This window comes from Maylandia zebra, linkage group LG20, assembly GCF_041146795.1.
Source record: "Maylandia zebra isolate NMK-2024a linkage group LG20, Mzebra_GT3a, whole genome shotgun sequence".
NCBI classification, from domain to species: domain Eukaryota; kingdom Metazoa; phylum Chordata; class Actinopteri; order Cichliformes; family Cichlidae; genus Maylandia; species Maylandia zebra.
In genome coordinates this window covers 28,853,779-28,877,391 of record NC_135186.1, presented here as the reverse complement: position 1 = coordinate 28,877,391, position 23,613 = coordinate 28,853,779, and the positions used below count along the sequence as shown (strand labels likewise).

The following is a 23,613-nucleotide window of genomic DNA, read 5'->3' as shown; positions in this document are numbered from 1 at the left end:
TTTTGATGGACCCAAACAAACCTCATCATCTGCAAAAAGCACAGATGTAATTCTGAGATTCCAAAAAAAACCAGTACCCATTTTGCTTTCCCAGTAGTACTATTCAGGAGGATTTAATGAGAATTTAATAGAATAAATTCTCAGTGTTCATGTTGTTCAGAAGAACAATTTCAGAATATATGTGAGAGACTCCAAAACTCTGTTAACAGTCCTGTGGAGCCTTTCAGTGGTTGAAGTATAATTCATTAAATTAAAGTGCTATTGCTACGTCCCTTATTGTTGACTGTTTTTTTTACCACTTTGGAACAGTAAAGAAATAAGTTGTGAACACAGTTCTGGCACATTACAGTAAACATGTTGGTGAATATTTTTTGTGCATGTTGTGCTCTTTCCAGGCTAATATTAGTATCATTAATACAATGAAATAATTATAGTCAAGGTGTTTTTTCTCTCCATATTTTGTTAAATTAAATAAATTAAATTAAATTAAAAAATTGTATAAGGCAAAGTGTCTGTTGACTGCATATATAGGTTTGGGGTTTTATCTTTTTATTTGAGTATTATATTATTTTATCATGCTGATATTTCTCTTCTGATCTCAGCTTTGGACCACCTAACACATGAAAACATGATCTAGCATTGTTTAAAACTAAGTGACTTGACATTCGCGCTGTCTTCAGGTCCAGAAGGAAAGTGACTGTGCTCACTTTCAACATGATCTCTAATAATTTCCACTTGCTCTGATCACTTCCTGCCATGTCCAATATTACACTAAAGGGACATCATACTACTGCAGCCACTGGCTGTGACACTAAGTTCATCTAAACGTGTCTGAGCGAGCAGCCTGAGAAGGACCAGAACCCTGTGCTGAGGTATTAATATGACAGCCCAGCTCTTTACAGCTTTGACAGCCCTGCAGCCTCGGCACAGCTCAGCGAGTGAGCCCACGCTCCCTTAAGCAGCTTTCCATGACTGTCAGTCTGGGAGTGGTGCTGCTACAAGCAAACTGCATTGGTGGGTATGATAAAGTGGGATGACACAGCGCTTCAGGTGGAGTTCAGCTGCTCCCTACCAGGACTGGATTTACTGTGTGACCGAGGATGACACTTTATTTTCTAAAGTGGCTGTCACATTCATTTTAGACTTAAATTACAGAGAGCCACCTACAAAATTCATTTTTAGTCACAAATTACACATCAAATTCCAGATGCCAGTAGCACAGCAGCAGACATACATTGATCAGCACCATAAGCCATTGTTGCTACTTCCATTCTTTGCTTTGAACTGGGACCATGACATGAGACCATTATAAGCCAAAATGATGAAACCGTGATTGAATTCAAAATCGAATGAAAATACATCAAAACACCATTGCCTTCATTCCTATAAATTTATAATCAATTGCTGCTTTTCTCTCCTGCTGGCTACCAACCTCAAGATTCATTAATTAAGCGATTTGATACCAGCAGCTCACAGCAGCATGTGAGTCAGCTGTGGAGACTGATTTGGGAAAACCCACCTTACACACTTGAATCGCATGCACGATTCATTCATGCAAAGTGAGAGAATAATCCAAAGTGTAGGGTATGTGGGGAAAAAGTAGTGGTAGTAAGAGTGGACAGAGGAAATGGGGAGGGGAGCGGTACTTTGAGTCATCAGTGACACTCGGATCTTACCAGTATTATGCTGATCCGTCTCTCTCTCTCTCTCCCGTTATTCTCTCTCTGGCCTGCCGTCACTGTGGGCTTTTCGTTCTCCATCAGTTGAATGCCAACAATAATGATCAGCGCACATGCTGTAAGATGCAGCGAGCATGTGTCCACCTGGCCAGCTGCATGCAAGTGTATGTCACTGAAGGGGAGGAGGATACCTTAACCGGACTCTTCAGTGTGAGGCTGAAATAGAACCAGTGCTCCCCTCTCTCTATCCTTCCCCCCCACCTCTCTCTTTTTCCTCCACTCTCTGTCTCCTTCTCGGTGGCTGGCCAAGCTCCTCTCCTCTGTGTCCTGCTCTCCACCTGGCCTCCATGAGTTTAATTGAGGACAAGCCATTCGTCCCTGGAAGGTAAGCAGCATAGCCGCGGGGTGTCAATTTTCAGAGCAATACAAAGAGATTAGACAATAACAGAAAAAAAGAGGGGGGGATCAACAATGATGTCGCATTTATGTGACTCCCGAAATTTTGCTTGTTTTTTTTTTTAGTGTTTACTACCAGTGAACAGCGAGATAGGCGCTGACATATATATATATATATATATATATATATATATATATATATATATATATATACATATATACATATATACATATATACATATATATTTATGTTTTGTTTTATTCTTTTAGATCCGCTTTTTTTTCCTGTGAAAATGTCTGGTAGTTTTTCCTGACTTGCAATTCTTCCTCTAACATGACAACATCTGGATATGTTAAAAGGTTATTTAGTGAAGGGCATTCATTTAAGGTTCAGATACTAAATCAAGGGAGCGAAAATGAATTGTGCAAGCTGTAATAATGATGAAGATGAAGGCTCAGACCTCACAGCGGACTCGTGGGACCTCCGGCAGGATTAGTGACGAGATCCTGATTATCCCACTCTGTAACAAACGAGTGCTTTTCTTTATCTGGTGGTCCAAGTTGAAGCCGTCACAACACTGACCATTTGCAAGACAGCCTGCCTTGATCCTGAGCCGCTTGCTGCACGTTGTTTATCTGGATGGGTTTGCCTGCATGCATGAACTGTTTCCTGTTGTTTTCGTTGTTGCTTGTGCAGACATATGTGATTGTGGTTCACTCAAAGCTCTCTTCGCAGAAAATCAATAAGTGTGGACAAAGACGGATTTTGTTGTGAAGTCCTTCTGTTGGATACAACATAATTTAACAAAGTGACTGAGCTCCAACTGCAGATGAGAATCAAAGGCAAATAGGAAATGAAAACAGCTGTTTGAGGGCATGACACTGACCTAATCAAAAGTTTCTTTTTCTATACTAATCAGAGATTAATCACACAATAGTTTGTGTGATATAGACTGATGAAGATGGTGATGTGCACATAGCCACAGAGGTCCATCTGAATATTATAAAACAACTTAAAATTATAAAGCTATTTTATAGCATTGTATATTAAAAAATATTTATGCCAAGTTAATCCAATTAGGATGAGCGACACGTCACATGACCAAAAGTTTGTAATTGCCTGCTTGCATCAGACCATTTATGATTAATTGCCTCAGTTGCAATCAGCTAAATGGCAATCTGTCCTCTATGTTACCACAACTGCAGAAGGTCTATGCTACAATCAAATCATGCGCCATCTCCCTTTGCTTAATTTATTTACCCGTATAATTCTGCTGACAACTGATTCACAGTTACATTAATATGATGCAGTGCTTGACTTCTTAAACACATCATGTGAACGCAGATTGCATCATATGTTAATTCTCCAGGTTACATAAGATATGTCGTATGCCCAGCAATGTTTGAAGGAGTTGCCTCCAACCATGCTGTCATGCCGCTAAAACTTGCTGTAAATATTGTACTGTGATGGCACTCGCTTGTCACTGTCAGTCACTCTCAGATGAGGTGGCAGTTCCACACAGCGACGGTGACAGTTGACTTTAATCTCACAAAGGTCTCACTAGGTTGTCGTGGCACGTACCACACAACACACTGGACATCATATTTGCTGCTTTGATTTTAAATACTGCTCAACTCAAAGGGCTTTACCACCGATTTCCAGCATCTAGTGTGGTAGAGTGCTGCTGGGTGAGGCTGTCGGTGGTATAATTATGTTGCCCTGAACTAGAACACAAGAGTTTGAGTTGTATGCACCATATCTTGCTTTCTTTTTTTTTTCCTTTTTTCTTTTTTTTGTTGACTGGTTAGGCACCAGTCAAACAGGCCTAAAGACTGGTCAGCGGTCCTTGACAACCACCAGTTGCTAGGGAAAAAATGTGTATTCGTCAACCAATTGGCAAGTGGTTGCTGGAGGCTATGGGCCATCTGTGAAACTAGCTGCTAGAGCCACCGTCACAGAGGCCTAGACACCAGTAGGAGGCGCCCGGGCACCCACCAGTCAACAGGGAAAATATATCAATTCCTCGTCTGGTTGGTAAATGGTTGCTGGAGGCTGAAAGTGGTCACAAACAGACATTTGGTGCTGCACAAAAAAAAACCTCCTTGCAATTGCTTTGGTCACTAGTCAGTTGGTACAGTTGCCATAGTTTATATGGAAGATGCTGACTTGCCTGTAAACACTCGCCTAATGGTAGTGAAACTGTCTAGTGCTATGCTGTCTATTTGACTTCAGTGAAAATAAGCTGTGGATCACACATTTGTGATAAGTGTTTCACATCGCTGGGGAGGAATGTTGGCCCACTCTTCTTTCCAGAATTGTTTTAGTAATTCAGTCAAATTGAAGGCATGAAAAGAATTTCAATATGATTTAAGTTTTTTGGTTGAATTGTTGTTGTGTTTCAGATCATTGTCCATAACCCAAGTCCTCTTTAGCTTTATGGTACAAACTGATAGCTGGATATTATCCTTCAGGATTTTCTGGTGGAGAGTAGAATTCATGGTTTTAGTGTATTAGTTTTACACCAGCTATCTGAAAATGTAACTTTTGTTTGTTCAGCCAACAGAATATTTGCCCAAAGTCTTGGGTAGACGAGCCTTTGGGTTCTTTTTGGTCAGCATTGTTTTTTCCCCCATGCCATTTTTGCCCAGTTTGTTTAGTACTGTTGTATCATGAACACTCCCCATAAAAGGAGACAAGGGAGGCCTGAAGTTCTTTAGATGTTTTTCGGGGTTCTTTTGTGACCTCCTGGATGAGTTGATGACGTGTGTTTGGAGTGATTTTGGTAGAACATCCACTCCTGGAAGGTTCACTAGTGTTCAACTTATCTCCATTTGTGGATAATGGTTCTCATCATAGTTCACTGGAGTCCAAAGGAATTAAAAGGATCTTTCACTGTAGACCGTGGTATGATGGGTTGCTTTTAGAGATCTTTTAATTCTATTCAATTCAATTCAAATTTAGCTATACAGTGCCAAACAGTTGCCTCAAGGCCCTTTTAGCCTACTTCACTTTGTCAGGCAGGTCCTATTTACATGAAGTATTGATTCAGCAGCTCTGCCAGGTAAAAAAAAAAAAAAAAAGCTACATTTTTTATTTACTCTGGTTACATTTGTCTAGTGTTAAAATTAGTTTGATGTTCTGAAGCATCCTACTTTTAGAAATACTAAAAAAACAGAAAGGAAAAGGAAAGGGTCAAATACTTTTTTATGGCACTGTACACTTCTGTTTCACTCTAATAAGGATGATAATTTATAAACTAAACATAATGTTAAACCTGAAATTAGTGAGTGACACTATAAACCCCCCAGGAATTCATTTACAGAGGTCATTTCCCCATAGACGTCTATACAACCAGATATTTTTTCCCAATCAGAGGAGACGTGCCTGCTGGCTATTAGAGGGAATACAGGCTTAAGGCACTTCCACACTGGTTTCACTTTTCAGGTTATTTTTTTCAAGCATATTTGTAACACAAAAAGGCATAAATAAGTAAAAACTGTTCAATACTGCTTTGAAATGTACATATATAAACAGTGTAAATGCTCAAGGGACAGGGCTGGTAAATCAAGCCAAGCATGCAAAATTAAATGTGACACTTTGCATTCAGTTCACATTCGATCACAAACATTTTCTGATTCATAATGTCAATGCACATACACTGAGAGCCATTATAATGGAAAAGAGGGTAATTTACTTTAGATAAAAATACGAATCCTGTTGGTAACATTTTCTGAAGGAAAGAAAATGCTGGGTAACAGATTAACATTTAAACACAAATCAAAAATTGAGACTGGCTGGAAACCATGCAGATACACAACCATTGCCCTTGAGCATGTGGTCTCTTTGCTCTTTCACTCGCTGACATGCCTGTCAGCCTTTAAATGGCTGCTCATCTCCGCTGACTACAGACATTTAATGGTTATGAGTGACAGTTCTACTTTCAGTGGCACCGCAAATCTCACAGTTTGATAGCTTGCCTCAGGCAAACTTGTTGCAAACTTAATAGATAACTTGTCATGCTGACAACAGCAGTAAAACTGCAGAAAGATTATTTTAAATATCCTCTGCAAACCACATGATTCTACAGGGTCAGAGAAGGAAAGGATAGAGTGCACATGTGCTTGAAAAATGAAATAATAAGTCAGGTAAGCAGGTGATATAAGGTACATTTCTCACGTCATCATCTGGAGGTCAAAGTCCTCGTGTCCCTGTATCAAAGGTGTCCAATTATTAGTTATTCAGGCAAGCTCAGAGACATGACAGTTGTGTCATAGCCCACTCAGCTTCAAAATACTCAATCTATCACAGCAGACCAATGACAGAGTTTATCTTTCCATAACAGCTCCCTTTTCATTTCCACACTCGCTATGCTGATCCGAGTATTTCATAAACTGCTGATCTGCTGGGATTTTTCCCACACAGCCATGTCTAGTGTTTACAGAGAAAACCTCCAGTACATGGCAGCCCTCTGGGTGAAAGCACCTCGTTGATGCTAGATGTCAGTGGATAATAACCAGACTGCCTTGAGCTGATACGAAGGCACCTCTGAATGCAAAACCTGTTAAACCTTGAAGCAGCAGAAAACTCGTCAGCAAATCTGCAACAACTATGTGACGCTATGATGTCAAAATGGGCCAAATGGGCCATGTCCACACTAATACATTTTCATTTGAAATTGCATCCTTTTCTCTCCATTTTTGTCACGGTCTGGAGGGCAGACCGTGGGGGATGTAGGAGAAAGGACCCAAAACGCAGACTTAATGGAATGAACAGTGGGTTTATTTACAGTGAGGTAATTGTACACCACACATTAAATCTCCAAAAGTGCTCCCTCGACTCCCGTGACGTGTCTTCTCCCAAGTGCTGGTATCCCGTGCTCTCTGCCCCTGTGCCTTCACACACCCCGTGTGTCTTGCAGTCCTGTGTTCCGCTGTCCTCCTGGGGAAAAACACAGACACAGCCATTATGGCACCAACTCCGGCAGGCATACACTTTAACAACACTAGAAACACTGACATGGAGTCTAACTCAACGATCCTGCGCCGGAGGAAGCTCCATCGCTCTGTTAAGTAGCTCCCCCGACGATCCTGATCAGAAGCAGGTGTGTGGTAAGCTAGGCGTGACCAGCAGCTGGCAGGGCCACACCCATCAGGCCTGCAGCTGGCTGTCCTTCATCCTCCAGCCTCACACACACACACCAGCATGGAACACAAGAGCACAGTGCAGCAAACATACATCCAATACACTAATAACAATAAAGGTCCACACTGTTCACGAACCCCGAGTCCCCGGAACCGGGTCCGTGACAATTTTGGCCTTCCGTCCACACTGAGACGGCGTTTTCAGTCAAGGAAAACGCAGTGTTTTGAAAACGCTTTCTAAAGCGGATACATTTGAAAACGCCGTTTGGACAGCGAACCCGGAGCCTTTTCGAAAACGATGACACATTTTTTCTATGCTCCGCTGCTTTTATATATAATTAAGAATGGATGTCTCTAATATATCTCAGACACAGTTTAAAGAAGTTGTACCCACCTGAAAATGTATTTATGAAGGGCAACCCATCAGACAAAAGTTGGCATAAAGGGACAGGAGCTTAAATGTCTTTTAGCGTCAAACAGAGGAGCTACACATAAACCCAATATAACATAAATAAGGATCATATTTTGAAATTTGAACTGTGCAAAGCTGCTTTTGTTTTATTATGGAGCTAATACAAAAATAAGCATATTATGATCCAATTAAAAGGAAGATGCACGCTTTCTCAGTTACAGAGCCAATTTTTAAAAAAAAGAAAAAGCTCAGTCAGTGCTTGGTGAGAGTGCTTGAGCTTAAAAACCAGCACACTTGAGAGAGAAGCATGTGCACATTCAGATCTGTGCAAAGGATGTTTATGATTAATATCAGCTTTAAATCTTCCAAAACCTGACAGTTTCCCCTCCCAAGAGATCTCATGAGATGAAAACATGTTTTGCACAGATCTGAGTGAACACACATTTTATCAGAACACATGCTCTCACAAACTGTATCTATCCCAGCAATAACAGGGCTGATCATTAATGTGGTAACAGTGTTGCTTTTAATCAATGCTGGAGATTAGATGCGGAAAGAAATACAAAGAATTGTTTCTTCAAGGTAATTAATTTGGGGAAGAAAAGGCTTTGGAATGATAGTAAACGTGTGCTACGCCAGTTCCATCACTGATTCCTAAAACACCTGAAGGGAAATTTACTTGATTGAGAATCCATTATTGTGCTGACACAAGAATGAAGTTCATGGAGTTGAGTGGTACTAAAATGGGTCACAGCTTTGTACTCCGCTGAGTCTCCTCCACTCAGACTGACTGGACATTTCGTCATTGACTGGCGTGCTGACTTGCATAGTAATGAAGCTTCATCCCTGTGATTGCCTAAGTCCTTGAACATCAATATTGCCTCTACATCATCTCTGGTAGCTATCCAACTCTTGCTCCGCATTTCGTCCCTGCACCATCCTTTCCTTCCCAATTTCCATTGTATTTTTCATTTTCTATCAAGCAAAGTGATGCACTGAATAGCAATCATTATCTTGGTTGCAAATAGCTGGGTAAGAAGAAGCCGACTGGCTAAAGAATATGAGAAGCATGAATGCCTCTGACAGTTTTCAAGTGATGGCGAGAAGACTCCATTAAGAATCTTCCAACAATGTGTTAGAAATCCTGGAGAGCCTGTCAACTCTGTTTCATGGCAGGGAAAAAAAGAATCACACTCTCACCTCGGCCCATTATGTATCTCTTCGATCACTTCGGTGTCTGGATTGCAATTGCATGTGTGCTTGGTGAATCATGCTTAGACTGCAATTTCACAAGCTTTTTATTCCCAGAAAATCTGAGCACATTTGGTCTTAATCATAACTGTTTTGTTCCCTCAACCGCTTGTACCCCTGTTGTAAATCCTAAAAATGGCACCGTGCTTTAATTTTTTCCATCTGTCAATGCTTTTTAGATATTTGTATTTAATATGAACAGTCCTCAGCTTTTGCAGAGGATTATTTTTCTTCAAAACAGCTTTTTTAATTTATTTCTACATCTGATCCTGTAGGCTGCAGATATTTCTTGCAATAACAGCAGTAGGACAGCTTGTAGTGCACTACAGACAGTGTGCAGTGTTTGAAATGCTTCAGAAACAAAACAGTTTGCATTGATTTGATTTTACATAGTGACTACATATACTTCCTTTTTGCATGTTTTCATTTTTTTAGGATCCTAAGTTGAGTATTGACTTTTGTAAATTCCTGGATTATTTTCAGCTTTATTGACCATGAATTAATTCGAGTGGTGACATTTCAGATGGGAAATGCTTCAGACACGTCTGCTGTGTTTACCTCCACCATCTCCAAGGAGCATGACATCTTCATGGGTTCAGTCTACAGCTTATTCTGTGAGTCCACACAACATTTTTTTTATGCTTTATCCATCTTTAGCACAACTCAATCTCCTTTTCTTTCACAGGTGTACTGTCCATCATAGGCAACTCCACACTGCTACTTGTTGCTTATCACAAGCGGTCAACCTTGAAACCAGCAGAGTTCTTCATCATCAATCTCTCCATCAGTGACCTTGGGATGACACTCACTTTACTTCCACTGGCCATACCATCGGCGTTTTCACACAGGTATCGTAAAAGCTCCTTCTATATTTTTATTTCATTTCAACTTCAAATTCATTTATCAGTAATCATTAAATTTTTTTCTCTATTCACTATAAATAGCTACATGTTATAGCAAAAAAATGGAGATTGATAAACATTTTGTGTAGTTGTGGGCCTTAACTATATTTTCAATCTAGCCCCATGTGGAAGGGCCTCCACATTTAGTGCCATTCCTAACAAACTGATGTGAATTCACCAATTTCCTTCTGCATCAGGACCAGACTGTGGAGGCCTTTTACAGTGAACTCGTTGTCACGTTCAAGAAATCAGTTTGATTCGTTTTGTGACATGAAATAGAACCAAGATGGATCCATGCTTTCATATGTCACAGCAGAAACTGAGACTCATTAACATTTTTCCGATTTTCCTATTATCTAAATTTGGTAAACCAGTGTGAACTGCAGCCTCAGTTTCCTGTTGTCAGCAGACAGAATTGTCACCTCTTCTGCTGCTTTAGCCCTTCTACTTGAAGGTTCAATGTGCTGTGTTTTTAGAGATGCTCTTACCTTGGTTGTAACAAGTGGTTATTTGACATCATCATTCTCCTCAGACATCTGGCTTCACTCAAAGAACTGCTGCTCGCTGGATATTTTCTTTTCAGCTCGCGCTTGGTAAACCCTAGAGATGGTTGTGTGGGAAAATCCCAGTAGATCAGCAATTTATGAAATACTCAGACAAGTCTATTCAGCAATCCAGCAAAAGTAAATCCGCATTCTTCGGCATTTTGATGCTTACTTTAAATTTCAGCAGGGTGTCTTCATCGTGCCTACATGCCTAAATGTATCAACATATTGCCACGTATTTGGCTAATTAGATATTTGCTTTAATGAGCAGTTTAAACAGTTATACCAAATGAAATGCCCAGTGAGTATATGTTACAACATGTCTAACCTAAAAATCTATAAAAAAAAATGACTTTTAACAGATTTCCTGTTAAAGTTTGTGCAGTTCCTTTTTTTCTGTCACTCTGTCTAAATACCTACTTACATTTTCATCATTGACCTCAAACTCCAACTCTTGCTGGGAAAATCAACAGTGCAAAACTCTGAATGAAAACATCTTCAGTGGAGGACACTGCAGTTTCCAAGCCTGACGAAGACGTGTTACGTCACGAGCATTACCAGGTGTTTGCTTTCGGCTTTGTTTTTTGTTTTTGTCTTCACACTCACAGAGTTTTGCACTGTCAGTTTGCCCTGAGTTCAACAGCTACATCCCAAGAGAGGGCATCTGGCAAAACTGCGGTACATGTCATGAAAATGTCACCATTTCGGTAAACAAAAATAAATCTGTGGTCTCTGTCACTCACCACCATTCTTAGTTGCCAGATTTAGCTGCCTGTGAGTTGCTCTTCCCAGAAACTCATATTCAAATCAAGGGTCTCTGCTGTTACAAGGTGGAGGAGATCTAGTATGCATTTCATACGTGAAAAAGTGATCATAATCTGACTTGCAAAGAGCAATTCCAGCACTGCAGGAGAGCTTCAGTGCTCACAAAGAAACATTAAGGTGGAGCACATTTACGTGAGGTCTCTTGTCCTTGTTTTTTATTGACACAATATCCAGAGGTCCTTTGGTGCAATTAGCTTAGCAAACAGTCAGAAAATAGTCATCTATCAACCAAAAATATACTTTTTAAAAACAAAATAATGCGAACACTTTTGCAGACACAAGATACATGACGGCCTCCAGTAATAATAATGTACCTGATTTAAAATGTATTGTTCTAAATTAGCTTAACTGAACCTCTGGTTTTGAACAGGGGCTTATTGTTGTTAGAAGAGATTAATAATAACCAAGAAAGAATGAGAATGAGGAAAAGTGAGAACATTTTGGAAAGTGGTTTATTTCATCCTAAATGCCTGAATGCAACTGAAATGGATCATGTTCCAGCAGGTACTCTTAATACTGTATCAGATTGCAGAATAAATATAAACAAATTATATTGGAAATCTATGTTCGGGATGGAGAGGGCTTCCCAAAGCTTGTTATTATACTTCTATCCTCACACTCAATAAAAAGACCCTCCAAAGCTGTGACTGAAACTCTACAGTTACACTCAAACAGGGAGCAGTTTTCTGGGCCCTAGCCTCTATTACATTTTTTTTACTCATTGTCTGTGTGTACAGGTGGCTGTTTGGAGAAATCATCTGCCAGGTGTATGCTATGTGTGGAGTGCTGTTTGGTCTCTGCAGCTTGACAAACCTCACAGTGCTTTCCTTAGTGTGCTGCCTTAAAGTCTGTGTCCCCAACCACGGTGAGGGTGGAATAAATTGATAAGCATGATGTTGTCAAAGCTACAGAAAGTTTACCAGCAGCAGGAGTAAAACGAGCATAATAACTTCAAGGCACCTTTTTCTATTTCCTGTCTTATCAGGTAACAACTTCTCCTCGTCACATGCCCACCTCCTGGTGGCTGGAGTTTGGTGTTACGCGTCTGTGTTTGCTCTGGGGCCACTGGCACACTGGGGACATTACAGTCTTGAGCCTTATGGGACAGCGTGCTGCATTGACTGGCATGCACCCAACTATGAGCTTTCAGCTTTGTCTTATATTATCTGCCTTTTCTTCTTTTGCTATGTAGTCCCCTGCACTATTATCTTCCTCTCCTACACTTTCATTCTGCTGACCGTGCGGGGCTCACGTCAGGCCGTCCAGCAGCATGTGTCACCACAGGCCAAGAGCACCAATGCACACGCTCTCATTGTCAAGGTCAGAGGTTATGGCTGTGTCGCTTCAGCACCACTGACTATAGCTTTTATAGCTAACAGGATCTGAGTAGGATATGAAAACATAAATAATTAGAAGGTTATAAATTAAATTGATTACTTTCTTTATCTCTGTACAGTCTTCTGATGCATATGTAGACTTCTGAGTGGATAGATTCAAAACTAAAGTTATAATACTTAAGATATATGTTTTCATACAAATTTGCCACTAACATGAAACTAAATTCTGCATGTCATGTTTTTTGTTCAATGTTGTTTGAATATCTGCATGCATATGTGTGAATGCTCCTTCTCTACAGCTGTCTGTAGCAGTGTGCATAGGCTTCCTGGCTGCTTGGTCTCCATATGCTGTCGTGGCCATGTGGGCTGCTTTTGGGGATGCCACGCAAGTTCCTCCTGCTGCTTTTGCCCTTGCTGCAGTGTTTGCCAAGTCTTCTACCATCTACAACCCTATGGTCTACCTCCTGTGTAAGCCCAACTTTCGCGAGTGTTTATACAGAGACACTTCGATGTTACGACAGATGATCTACAGGGGCAGTCCGCAGTCCGAGCCGAAAGAACGATTCGGATCCACATCACAGCGCAACAAGGACATGAGCGTCTCCACGCGCTTTTCAAATGGACAGCAGGAGAGCTACGGGGCGTGTCTGCACTGCACTGACAATGCAGCTCTGTGTCATGTGACACCCCAAAGGACTGCCTGCATCCTGACTGGATCCACCTACACAGAGGTGACAGTCGGCCAACTCTCAGCCAAACCACAGGCCGAGTTCCTCTAGTGGAACAGCCTGATTCTTTCATAAAGCAAACAAAGGACGACACGTGATCAAAAAGACAAAGAGGTTACTGAACAATAAAGTCTCAATGAGACTTCACCACCTTTGCAAGGACCTTTCATGTCATCCTTTCTGAGTGACTCTTTCATTGTGAAATGAAAACATGATACAAAAACTTCTCGGAAGATTTGCCACAAAAAAGTATACTTGCAATGTCTTGACGTCTACTTCTGTGTCAGCTTGTTTCCTGTTTCATTTAAATGTGCAGTAATTTAACAGGATTCCAAGAGAGCAGAAAATGAGACAGCAGAACCCCCTCCAGCTTAAAGGTTAATTAGGAAAATGTGTACCTCAGTGTGCATCATGAGGATAAACTATGTTTAATATTCCACCAGCGCCAACTGAGTATATTATAAGGCAAGGCAAGGCAAGGCAAGGCAAGTTTATTTGTATAGCACAATTCAACAACAAGGTGATTCAAAGTGCTTTACAGAGACATTAGAAACAAGAACAAATAAAAAGCATGATTTAAAATTGATTAAAACAAGCAAATAAACTAACTAACTAATTAACAAACAAACAAACAAACAAACAAACAAACAAAACAGTATATAAAATCAAAACAGATAAAATCAGAACAGTAGATAAAATCAGTAGTTAAATGTAAGTTTTGAAATTTAAGCTTAAAGTGTGGATTTGGTGCTTTATTCAAATGCAGCTGAGAATAGGTGAGTCTTCAACCTGGATTTAAATAAACTGAGTGTTTCAGCTGATCTGAGGCTTTCTGGGAGTTTGTTCCAGATATATGGAGCATAAAAGCTGAATGCAGCTTCTCCGTGTCTGGTTCTGACTCTGGGAACTGATAAAAGACCGGATCCAGATGACCTGAGGGATCTGGAAGGTTCATACTGGGTCAGGAGGTCATTGATGTATTTTGGTCCTAAACCATTCAGAGCTTTATAGGCCAGCATCAGAACTTTAAAGTCTATCCTCTGACGGACAGGCAGCCAGTGTAAGGACCTCAGAGCTGGACTGATGTGGTCCACTTTTTTGGTCTTAGTGAGGACTCGAGCAGCAGAGTTCTGAATGAGCTGTAGTTGTCTGACTGATTTTTTAGGTAGACCTGTAAAGATGCTGTTACAGTAATCAAGCCTACTAAAGATGAATGCATGGACTAGTTTTTCCAGGTCCTGTTGAGACATCAGATCTTTTATCCTTGATATATTCTTGAGGTGATAGTAAGCTGATTTTGTTACTGTCTTAATGTGTTTTTCTAAGTTTAGGTCTGCATCCATCACTACACCCAAATTTCTCGCCTGGTTTGTGGTTTTTAGATGTATAGATTGAAGTTATCTGGTGACCTGTAATCGTTTTTCTTTGGCGCCAAAGACTATTACCTCAGTTTTGTTTTTGTTTAGCTGGAGAAAATTGTGGCACAACCAGTCATTGATTTCCTCAATGCATTTACCAAGAGCCTGTACAGGGCCTCGGTCTCCTGGTGACATTGTGATATATATTTGTGTGTCATCTGCATAGCTGTGATAGTTTATTTTGTTGTTGTTTATAATCTGTGCCAGTGGGAGCATGTAGATGTTAAACAGAAGGGGTCCCAAGATGGAACCTTGGGGAACTCCACATGTGATACTTGTCTGCTCAGATGTGAAGTTACCTATTGATACAAAGTATTTCCTGTTTTCTAAGTATGTTTTGAACCAGTTTAGTACAGTTTCTGAAAGACCTGTCCAGTTCTCCAGTCGTTTGAGTAATATGTTGTGGTCAACTGTATCAAATGCTGCACTGAGATCCAGTAAAACTAGGACTGACATTTTTCCACTGTCTGTATTCAGACATATGTCATTAAACACTTTGGTCAGAGCAGTTTCAGTGCTGTGGTTCTGTCTAAAACCTGACTGGAAGGCATCATAGCAATTATTCTGTTTTAAGAAGTAACTGAGCTGTTGAGAAACTGCTTTTTCAATGATCTTACTTAAAAACGGGAGATTTGAGATCGGCCTGTAGTTGTTCATTTGTGTCTTGTCAAGATTGTCCTTTTTCAGTATAGGTTTGATTACAGCAGTTTTTAGTGATTCTGGAAACACACCTGATAATAAAGAAAAGTTGACGATCTGTAACAGGTCTGACTCTAAAGTCTTTGAGACCTTTTTGAAAAAACTTGTTGGCAGGACATCTAAACAGCAGGAGGAGGAGTTCAGTTGACCTAAGATGTCCTCCAGGTCTTTGCTGTTAATAGGTTGAAACTGTTTCATGGTGTTTAAACAGTTTTTTGGTGGACACAGTACATATCCTGGATCTGCTGTTGATGTACCAATTGCTTGTCTAATTTTTTGGATTTTTTCAGTGAAGAATTTGGCAAAGTCATTGCAGGCCATGGTCGAATGAAGTTCAGCTGCCACTGACACAGGAGGGTTTGTTAGCCTGTCAACTGTAGAAAATAAGACCCGAGCATTATGGCTGTTTTTAGTGATGATGTCAGAGAAGTAGGACCTCCTTGCATTCCTCAGTTGTAAATTATAATTGTGAAGTTTCTCTTTATAAATGTCATAATGAACCTGGAGGTTTGTTTTTCTCCATCTGCGCTCAGCTTTCCTACACTCTCTTTTTTCTTTTTTCACCAGTGTGGAGTTTCTCCATGGAGACTTTTTCCTTCCAGAGATAACCTTCACCTTAATGGGAGCAATAGTGTCCATTACATTTAACATGTTAGCATTGAAGCTATTGACGAGCTCATTGACTGACCCTCTGGGCAGGTCAGGTGTTAATGGGAAGACCTGGTTAAAAATTGCACTACTGTGTTCAGTTATACACCGTTTTGTGATCACTGTTGTTGATATATTTGTGTGGGCTGAGATTTTACTTTCAAAGAAAACACAGTAATGATCAGACAGGCCCACATCAGACACAGTAACCTTTGAAATGCTCAGGCCTTTGGAGATCAGTAGGTCAAGAGTGTGTCCTCTATTATGTGTGGCCTCTGTTACATGCTGAGTCAGCCCAAATTTGCCCAGAGTGTTACTCAGGTCTTTAGTCCCTTTGTCCTGAGGGTTGTCCACATGAATGTTAAAATCCCCAACAATAATTACACAGTCAAAATCAACACAGATCACAGACAGCAGTTCACTGAGGTCATTAAAAAAGTCTGTGCAGTATTTGGGAGGCCTGTAAACATTAAGAAACACAACTTTGGATGGGGCCTTCAGCTGTAAAGCCACATATTCAAAAGACTGAAAACTTCCAGGAGATAGCTGCTTACATTGAAATGATTCATTAAATAAGAACGTATTGCAGTCAAGGACTGTGAAAAAGATTGTTTAGGTTTCTTTACATTGAGGACCGTGATACTGTACGTAAAGGGGTATTCAACCTAAAATGATCAAGTATTCACCGCCTGTAGGAGTGAATGTCTGATCTAATGTTTTGTCCTTGTCAATAGTGGGATGTACTGTAACTGAGACATAAAATCAAACTGGCAGCTGCAGTTTTCTGAGATGAACAACACAACCAAATTTCCCCACTTCGTCCAGCCTGCAGGGTCTTTGAGAGGTTTAATGTTAGAGAGAGTGCTGTAAGCAGAAGATCACTTCAGTCAAGAGGCCTGTACTTGCAGGGCTCCAGTGCAGCATGTAACCTGCAGTCATTTTCTAAACAGAGACTGTAGAACAAAATAGTTCCACATTAATTTGTACATAAGTTTAGATTTTTATTTCATAAAAAGCACTGCATGTGACTCCCTTTGGTTTACAGAAACTCCCATTTCAGTTGTGGGGCCTCGCTTCTCTTCTTATTTGGATCTTAGCAAACCAATATTAAAGGGAACCCACGCTATTAAGAAAACTTAATAACCTGTCATTTCAAATCATTCTATTTAAACAATCGACTGATTAGGAATCAAGGAAAATCAGTTTCAGCAATATTTTACATCAGTACAAAGAGAAAGATTTCCAAAGTAGGCCATGGTTAAGACTGAAGGTCCTTGAGAATTATTTTGCTTTACAGAGATCTTGTCTTGCAGTTTATTTTCTGCTAAAAATATGCATTTACATCCATTAGTTAAAAAAGCGATTCCTTTACAGCAACGATGATGTCTTTTCATCCATGTCAATGCAAAAATACAAAGAACTATGTTAGATTTAATTTTAGTTTCTTTTATAATGTGGTCCTGTGCTGTGTGACATCATGTGTATGTATATATGTTTAAAAAGTAACATGTATGTATTTATTTCATTATAAAAAAGTTCTTGTTTAGTATTATTTACTAAAAACACAAAAACAAACGGATCATTGCATTGTTTTGGGGGCACAGAAAGTTGCATCATCTGACAGAAAGTGAGATTTCAGAAAGATTGAAATAATTTCAAATTATTCATAAAAACACTTTAAAACATGAGGGGAAATTGTAAACACAAATTTTACTGAAAACGATCGTAGAACAGAGATTATAATGGAATGTTTAAAATCAGCTCTTATTTTCTGTGAATGAGGCAATCTTAAATTTTTTTTTTCCGAGCACTTTAATTATCTGTGAGGAAGCTGCTTTGCTGGGTGTTCATTAACTTGGGAGCACAGCAGGTTCAAATTTACTGCCAATGCAATTTTCCATAAAGCAGTTTATTGACATTATAGGAGACACCTCTGTTTAAAATTCCACGGATGGTGTGCGTTGAGCATGAAATTTGCTCTCAGTTTTTAGAGAACTGCATTAGCGTTTTTGTGAAGAAGCTGGATTTGAAAAATGAAGCCAAATCATCCAAATGTCCTGCTTGTCCTGCAGTGGATATGGCATTTCTGGAAGGGAAAAAGGCATAAATAAATGAATAAATATTGGTCTGAATGAGGATAACCTTGGACAGCTTTGGTTTTAGGACTTGAGAAACAACCATCTTTGTGTGCCACACACAACATTTCAGGAGAAATCTTTCTGAGAAGGCTAATCAAAAATCAAAATTCACATTGATAGCAAAGCTGCAACTGTGAGGTTGCCTTTCCTATGACGATTACATGCATGTGCGTTTTAAAACATATAGGAAGCCCCATCTCTGTAATGAAAAGTAAAATCTATAGGGCATATGACCTAAAGTGATGTACTTGTATTTTTGCTAAACTGAGCTGAAATGAAAATCTTAACCGCAATCCCAACAGGGAGCACAAGAAAATATGCATGAAGGATCAACTTAGATGCAAAGTAATTTATTTTCCCCCAGTTTGAAAAAAAAAAGTGCCTGTAGGATAAGCTTTCACTGGCAACCAATATAGGGAAGCAATGAGATACAGCCAGAGGAGGAATTAAAAGAAAAATAACTGATATGGCACATCGCATTAAGAGAAACTGGCAGTATAGTCCTACTTGGGTGCATACTGTAGCTGGGTGCATTTTTGAAACTGTGTATAAAAACAATTATTTACCTTTTTGATTACTGAGACTAATCATGTGAGATTCTTCATTCTGGTCCGTGCAGTCTGTTTGTAGAGCCAGATGGAAATTGATCGGTAAACATGATTGAGATTATTACTGAGTACACAGTTTTACCATTAAAGACTAAGTTTACCCAGCACAGCACTCAATTATGAAATAAAGCTTCAATTCAACAGCCACTTCAGAAATAATCGCTGCTTCTCTTATCTTCATGTGAATTTCCTCTTTTCAGTCCCAATCTCCATCACCAACTCTCTTATCCTCAGTTTGTCTGTTCCTCTTAAAAGCCCAGACTATGACTTCCCATACCAACTGTTCTTGTGCACTCAGACAACTCAAGACATCATTTTAGTGCAAAACCCAATTTATTTTGGCGGGTTTAATTCTCTGCTAGTCGTCACTGCCTTGAAGGTCACTAGAAGAAGGATTTTTGCTCTTAAACATGGATATGTGAGAGAAAGGCAGGTCTATGAGAGACAAAGGAGAGAGATTAAAAACTCCTCTATGAGTTTAGGCTCTTTCATCTTACCTCTGGTCGAGGAAAACCACAGTCATACCTGGCAGAATCACCCTGATGTCAGGCTGTGACCTCCTGTGTAAATTAAAATGTATCTGGTTATCATAGTGCACTGAATCACATATTTTACTAACACTGAACTAATTTTTCAGTCAATTAGTTGATTAATCAGTCTATCAGCTAAGATTTCTGTTGGATCAATGAATTGCTTAATATGGAGCCTATTTTCTTTCTTGGCTCTATATGATGTTAGGGAGAGCAAATATCCATAACACGGTCATCCAGGAGAATATCTCTGACTATGACTGCAGCGGCTGTTATTCACACTTCCTCTTTATGAGCAGCATCCAATCAGATAATAATTTAATTTGGAGGAGCTAAAATTGCTTCATGCAAAACAAGGATGAACTTTATAAGATAAATACTCATTATTTTGAACCGTAACACATGCACAGTGACTAAAGATTTGGTGCTGGAAATGAGCAGAAAAGGTCCATTTTATTTAATTAATTTATTTTTAAAAATTTTAAGTAGAATTTTAAATCAGTTAAAATCTTGGAAAATGAGGTCAAAATTTAGCACTCTATGATACACATACAAAGTATTTACGGTAACTCTCTAAGTAAATTAGTGTTTAAGATCCAGGACGTGATGTTAAAAAGCTGACATAAAATACGTTTATTAAACACAGTATGTTTTTATTAGAATAATGAAAAGAAATATAAAGAAAACAAATGACCTGAAAATGATTATTCAGCAGAAAAACCAGACATGAAAGTTAGTGTTAGGTGCAACACTACATCTCAGCAAGATTTAACATTACAACTAAGGTCTGCAATAGACTGTGAGTAATTACTGTGCACTTCTTGTAAGGTTTCACTATATTTCATCTTCAACAGAGGGTGAAAGTTACATTCTAACCCAAACTTTGACACCGTGGCTCTGCTTGGTTTTTCCCAGCATGCTGGTGCCCTCTAGTGCATACAAACAGAAAGACAGTGGAAAGACAATAAGCCTTCATTTAGTTATATGTAAACAGATATTGTAGAAAGGTGTATGATTATTATTATAAATTTTGGGGGGAAATAATACATTTTCACATATCAAAGGGGGGAAAAAACAAGGAAGAAAATAAAAAACTGAACCACAAAGAGCAGAGGAACAAATGTGCTGTCTATTGATTAATGGAATATACACACTTTCTGGCCACTTCATTAGATGCACATTGATAGTACCTGGTTGGACCTTATTTTGCCTTATTTCAAAACTGCCCTAATTCTTCATGGTATAGAAATGCTGGGAAGATTCCTCACCGATTTTGGTCCATATTGAGATGATAGCATCAGTTGCTGCAGGTTTGTCAGCTGCACATCCATGATGCTAATCTCCCCTTCCACCACATCCCAAAAGTGGATTGAAACTGGCATGTTATCCTGCTGGAAGCAGCCATCAGATGATCTGTACACTGTTCATAAAGTGATGGATATGGTCAGCAACAACACTCAGGAAGGCTGTGACATTTAAATGATGCTCAGCTGGTACACCATTAAACCACCACCACCAGTTTGAATCAAGTCTTTCAAGCTTTCATGTTGTTTACATCAAATTCTGCCCATTTTGTAGTGAAACTGATACTCATCATACATGGCAACACTTTTCCAGTCTTCTGTTGTCCAAATTTGGTCAACTTTTGCGAAGTGTAGTCTTCGTTTCCTGTTTTTAGTTGACAGGAGGGGCACCCAGTGTGGTCTTCTGCAGCCAATCCCATCTGTTTCAAAGTTTGACATGCTGTGGGTTCAGAGAAGCTCCCCGGTATACATTGGCTGTAATGAGCAGTTGTTTGACTTCAAAGTGGTTGTGCGGAACATGCCAATAGATCAGCAATTTTTAAAATGCTCAGCCCCCCATCTGGCTCCAACAGTCTAGTATCTTTCGTCCTCATTCTGATGCTCACTCTGAACTTTAGCAGGTTGTCTTCACTATGCTTACATGCCTAAATGCAGTGATTTACTGCCATGTGATTGGCTGACTAGATATTTGTGTTATCTGTGTTATATCTTTATCTCTGACCAACGCCCGGTCGAAGATAAACATATCAGGTCAATGCTGATGCTGATGGACATCTGAAACAGGCAGTTCATGCTTGAATTTGTTGAACAGAACAAGGGAACAGAAAACCTTAAGGACAAAGTGGCAAATAAAGACTAACACCTCCTTCAACCTCCTATATATTGGAATAACATTAAGCTGCATAATCTTTATTTTTCCAATACCCATAATTCCATAAAATTCATCTTTATGTATCCTGTAGCTGTAAATAAGTGGTGGATAAAATTACTTTTAAACTTATTACTGCATTAACACATCCCAAGCAGATACTGGATGTCTGCAGACACTGTCCATTGCCTGGGGATGAGCTCCAACTGAAACAGGTGATCAAACCTTCATCCCGCATGTGTTTGAAGGAGAAACTGGGGAAAACATACACGATAACAGGTAGCACATGCAAACTCCACAGATAAGACCGCTGCCTGAGCATGAACTCTGCTGTGAGCACTAAAAACTGAGCCACAATGTTACTGTGGCAAAAGAGTCAGTACGTCAGTACGTTCCAAAACTGGTATTTAGGTTTACATTTTAAGATGTGCTTCTGCATACTGGCGCTTTTTGCAGAATGCAAGCCAGCATGTTTTTGAGGGTTTTTTTGTCTGTGTCAGCTACACATAATGCATGACTGTCAAAGTACAAAGTGCTGTTATGATGGAGTATATCCCAGTTGTACGCATTCTGCATGCAGCAATACATATTTTGTAAGAGCAGCTGTGGTATGCATTAAAGGGAAAAAATATTCAGTTTGGGATGCAGCCCAGAAAATTAAAAACACCTGTGTGTGTCTGTGCACTCCTAAATAAGATACAGTATGACAATCTCGTGCTGCACCCTCGTGCTTTTCCTTCACATGTCCACTGGTCATTAGGACCAAAAATATATTAAATCATTTTGAGGATTTAAACACAAGTAGAAGAAGTAGAAACACCAAACATCAGATTACCACATGAGAAGCATTTATGATGGACTGCTTTAAGAATCCACACCTGATCATGTGTGAAATGAAACTTGTCAGACTTTACAGCAGTAATCGCAGTAATTTGTTACTTTTTCTTTCAATACAACATCTGTCAGTGAGAGAAATTATATAATCACATAGGTTTTTAAATGACTTTCCTTTTTTTACATGAATAAGTTAAGAGTCTGAGGACACACCAGTTTGACTCACTGAATTTAAGCCCACTGGGGCATGAAGCCTCTGAAAAGCATTGCTTGTGAGCTGTTTTCTTTAAGACATAAAACATTAGCTAATGTGTAAAAAAAAAAAAAAAAAAAAATTGAATTGTTACATGATTCTGAGTGTGCTTTAGTTTTAAGAAACATCAGTTTAACAGAAACATAAAACAGTTATTTAGTGCTTTTCTTGCACAAATGGACAACCTAAAACTAAAAAGGAGTCATGCTGTCAAATGTGACAAACAGTAGGCCAATTATATCTTTTTTTATATCAATACAATTGCATTTTTTTACTTTGTGATTTTCTCCCATTAATATCTCTTTCTTCAGATCTAAATGTATAAGGTCTTCATCTTAAGCAGATGTCACTCAGATATGCACAAAATATGAAGTAGCTTATCTTAACTGCATCCATAAACTGTGCCCCCTCAATCATTAGCAAATAAATTAAGCATAGAATAGAATAGTTTAGATTTTAGTGTAGAAGTTGGAAGCAGTATAACATAGCATTACCTAAAGTCTAAGTAAAACCAGGGCCATCACTGCCTTCTGGTTGGCGCCTCAGGTCAATCTGGTCCCACACCTCCAGACTCACAAACAGCTTCTTCCCCTGGGCCATTCGGACTGTCAATAAACACTATCCCCCCACGCCCCACGCACACGCACCTCACCAATCTGAGCCAATGTTTGAGTAACCTTATCACTCAGGCCACTCACACACGGACTCTATTCAGACCAAGTCTTTTCTTTGCACTACCTCCAAGCACTCTGTGACTATTTTGTTCTCCAGTGTGTGACTTTCTATTATTTATATATATTCCCTTGTTTTGTATATATATCCCTCTTGATTGATTCCTGTTTGCTATTTATCCCTGCTGTCTACTATTTATATTTTATTCTGGCACAGTTGGTGTGCAGTACCCACAATTTTGTTGTACATGTACAGTGACAATAAAGGACTATTCTATTCTATTCTATGTAGATTAAAGCTCTCCTTGAGGAAAGTACTTACATATAACAAATTAAGAGTTGTTTCCATGCTGTTATCATACATTATCAAACATTATATTGTATATTAAATAGTACTTGTTAGATATTTTGATACCACGGTAAGC

General features: G+C 39.3%; 2 protein-coding genes across 6 annotated transcripts; one reads left to right on the top strand and one right to left on the bottom strand.

Annotated features, from left to right (window-relative positions):
- Positions 1-1,701: 1,701 nt before the first annotated feature.
- Positions 1,702-18,976, top strand: opn7d (opsin 7, group member d). 3 transcript variants are annotated; one of them, XR_013094709.1, is made up of 7 exons: positions 1,702-2,064; positions 9,404-9,494; positions 9,566-9,728; positions 11,890-12,017; positions 12,138-12,472; positions 12,789-13,682; positions 16,560-18,976. XR_013094709.1 is itself a non-coding variant. In XM_076878062.1 (6 exons), the coding sequence occupies exons 2-6, from the start codon at positions 9,404-9,406 to the stop codon at positions 13,266-13,268; spliced, it is 1,179 nt and encodes a 392-aa protein (XP_076734177.1). In that variant the 5' UTR covers positions 1,702-2,064; the 3' UTR covers positions 13,269-17,826. The 3 variants fall into 3 exon arrangements, 2 of the variants coding, with proteins under 2 accessions (XP_076734177.1, XP_004546447.1); XM_076878062.1 differs by having other exon boundaries at positions 9,584-9,728; positions 12,789-17,826; XM_004546390.3 differs by having other exon boundaries at positions 12,789-17,826.
- On the bottom strand, positions 17,937-21,549 carry LOC143414201 (uncharacterized). 3 transcript variants are annotated; one of them, XM_076878063.1, is made up of 5 exons: positions 20,858-21,549; positions 20,527-20,678; positions 20,135-20,187; positions 19,254-19,288; positions 18,976-19,163 (listed from the first exon to the last, which is right to left on the bottom strand). In XM_076878063.1, exons 1-5 carry the CDS (start codon positions 20,979-20,981, stop codon positions 19,087-19,089), a joined length of 441 nt encoding a protein of 146 aa, XP_076734178.1. In that variant the 5' UTR covers positions 20,982-21,549; the 3' UTR covers positions 18,976-19,086. The 3 variants fall into 3 exon arrangements, 1 of the variants encoding a protein (XP_076734178.1); XR_013094710.1 differs by lacking the exons at positions 18,976-19,163; positions 20,135-20,187 and adding exons at positions 17,937-18,068; positions 18,687-18,740 and having other exon boundaries at positions 19,226-19,288; positions 20,527-21,549; XR_013094711.1 differs by lacking the exon at positions 20,135-20,187 and having other exon boundaries at positions 20,527-21,549.
- Positions 21,550-23,613: the final 2,064 nt, after the last annotated feature.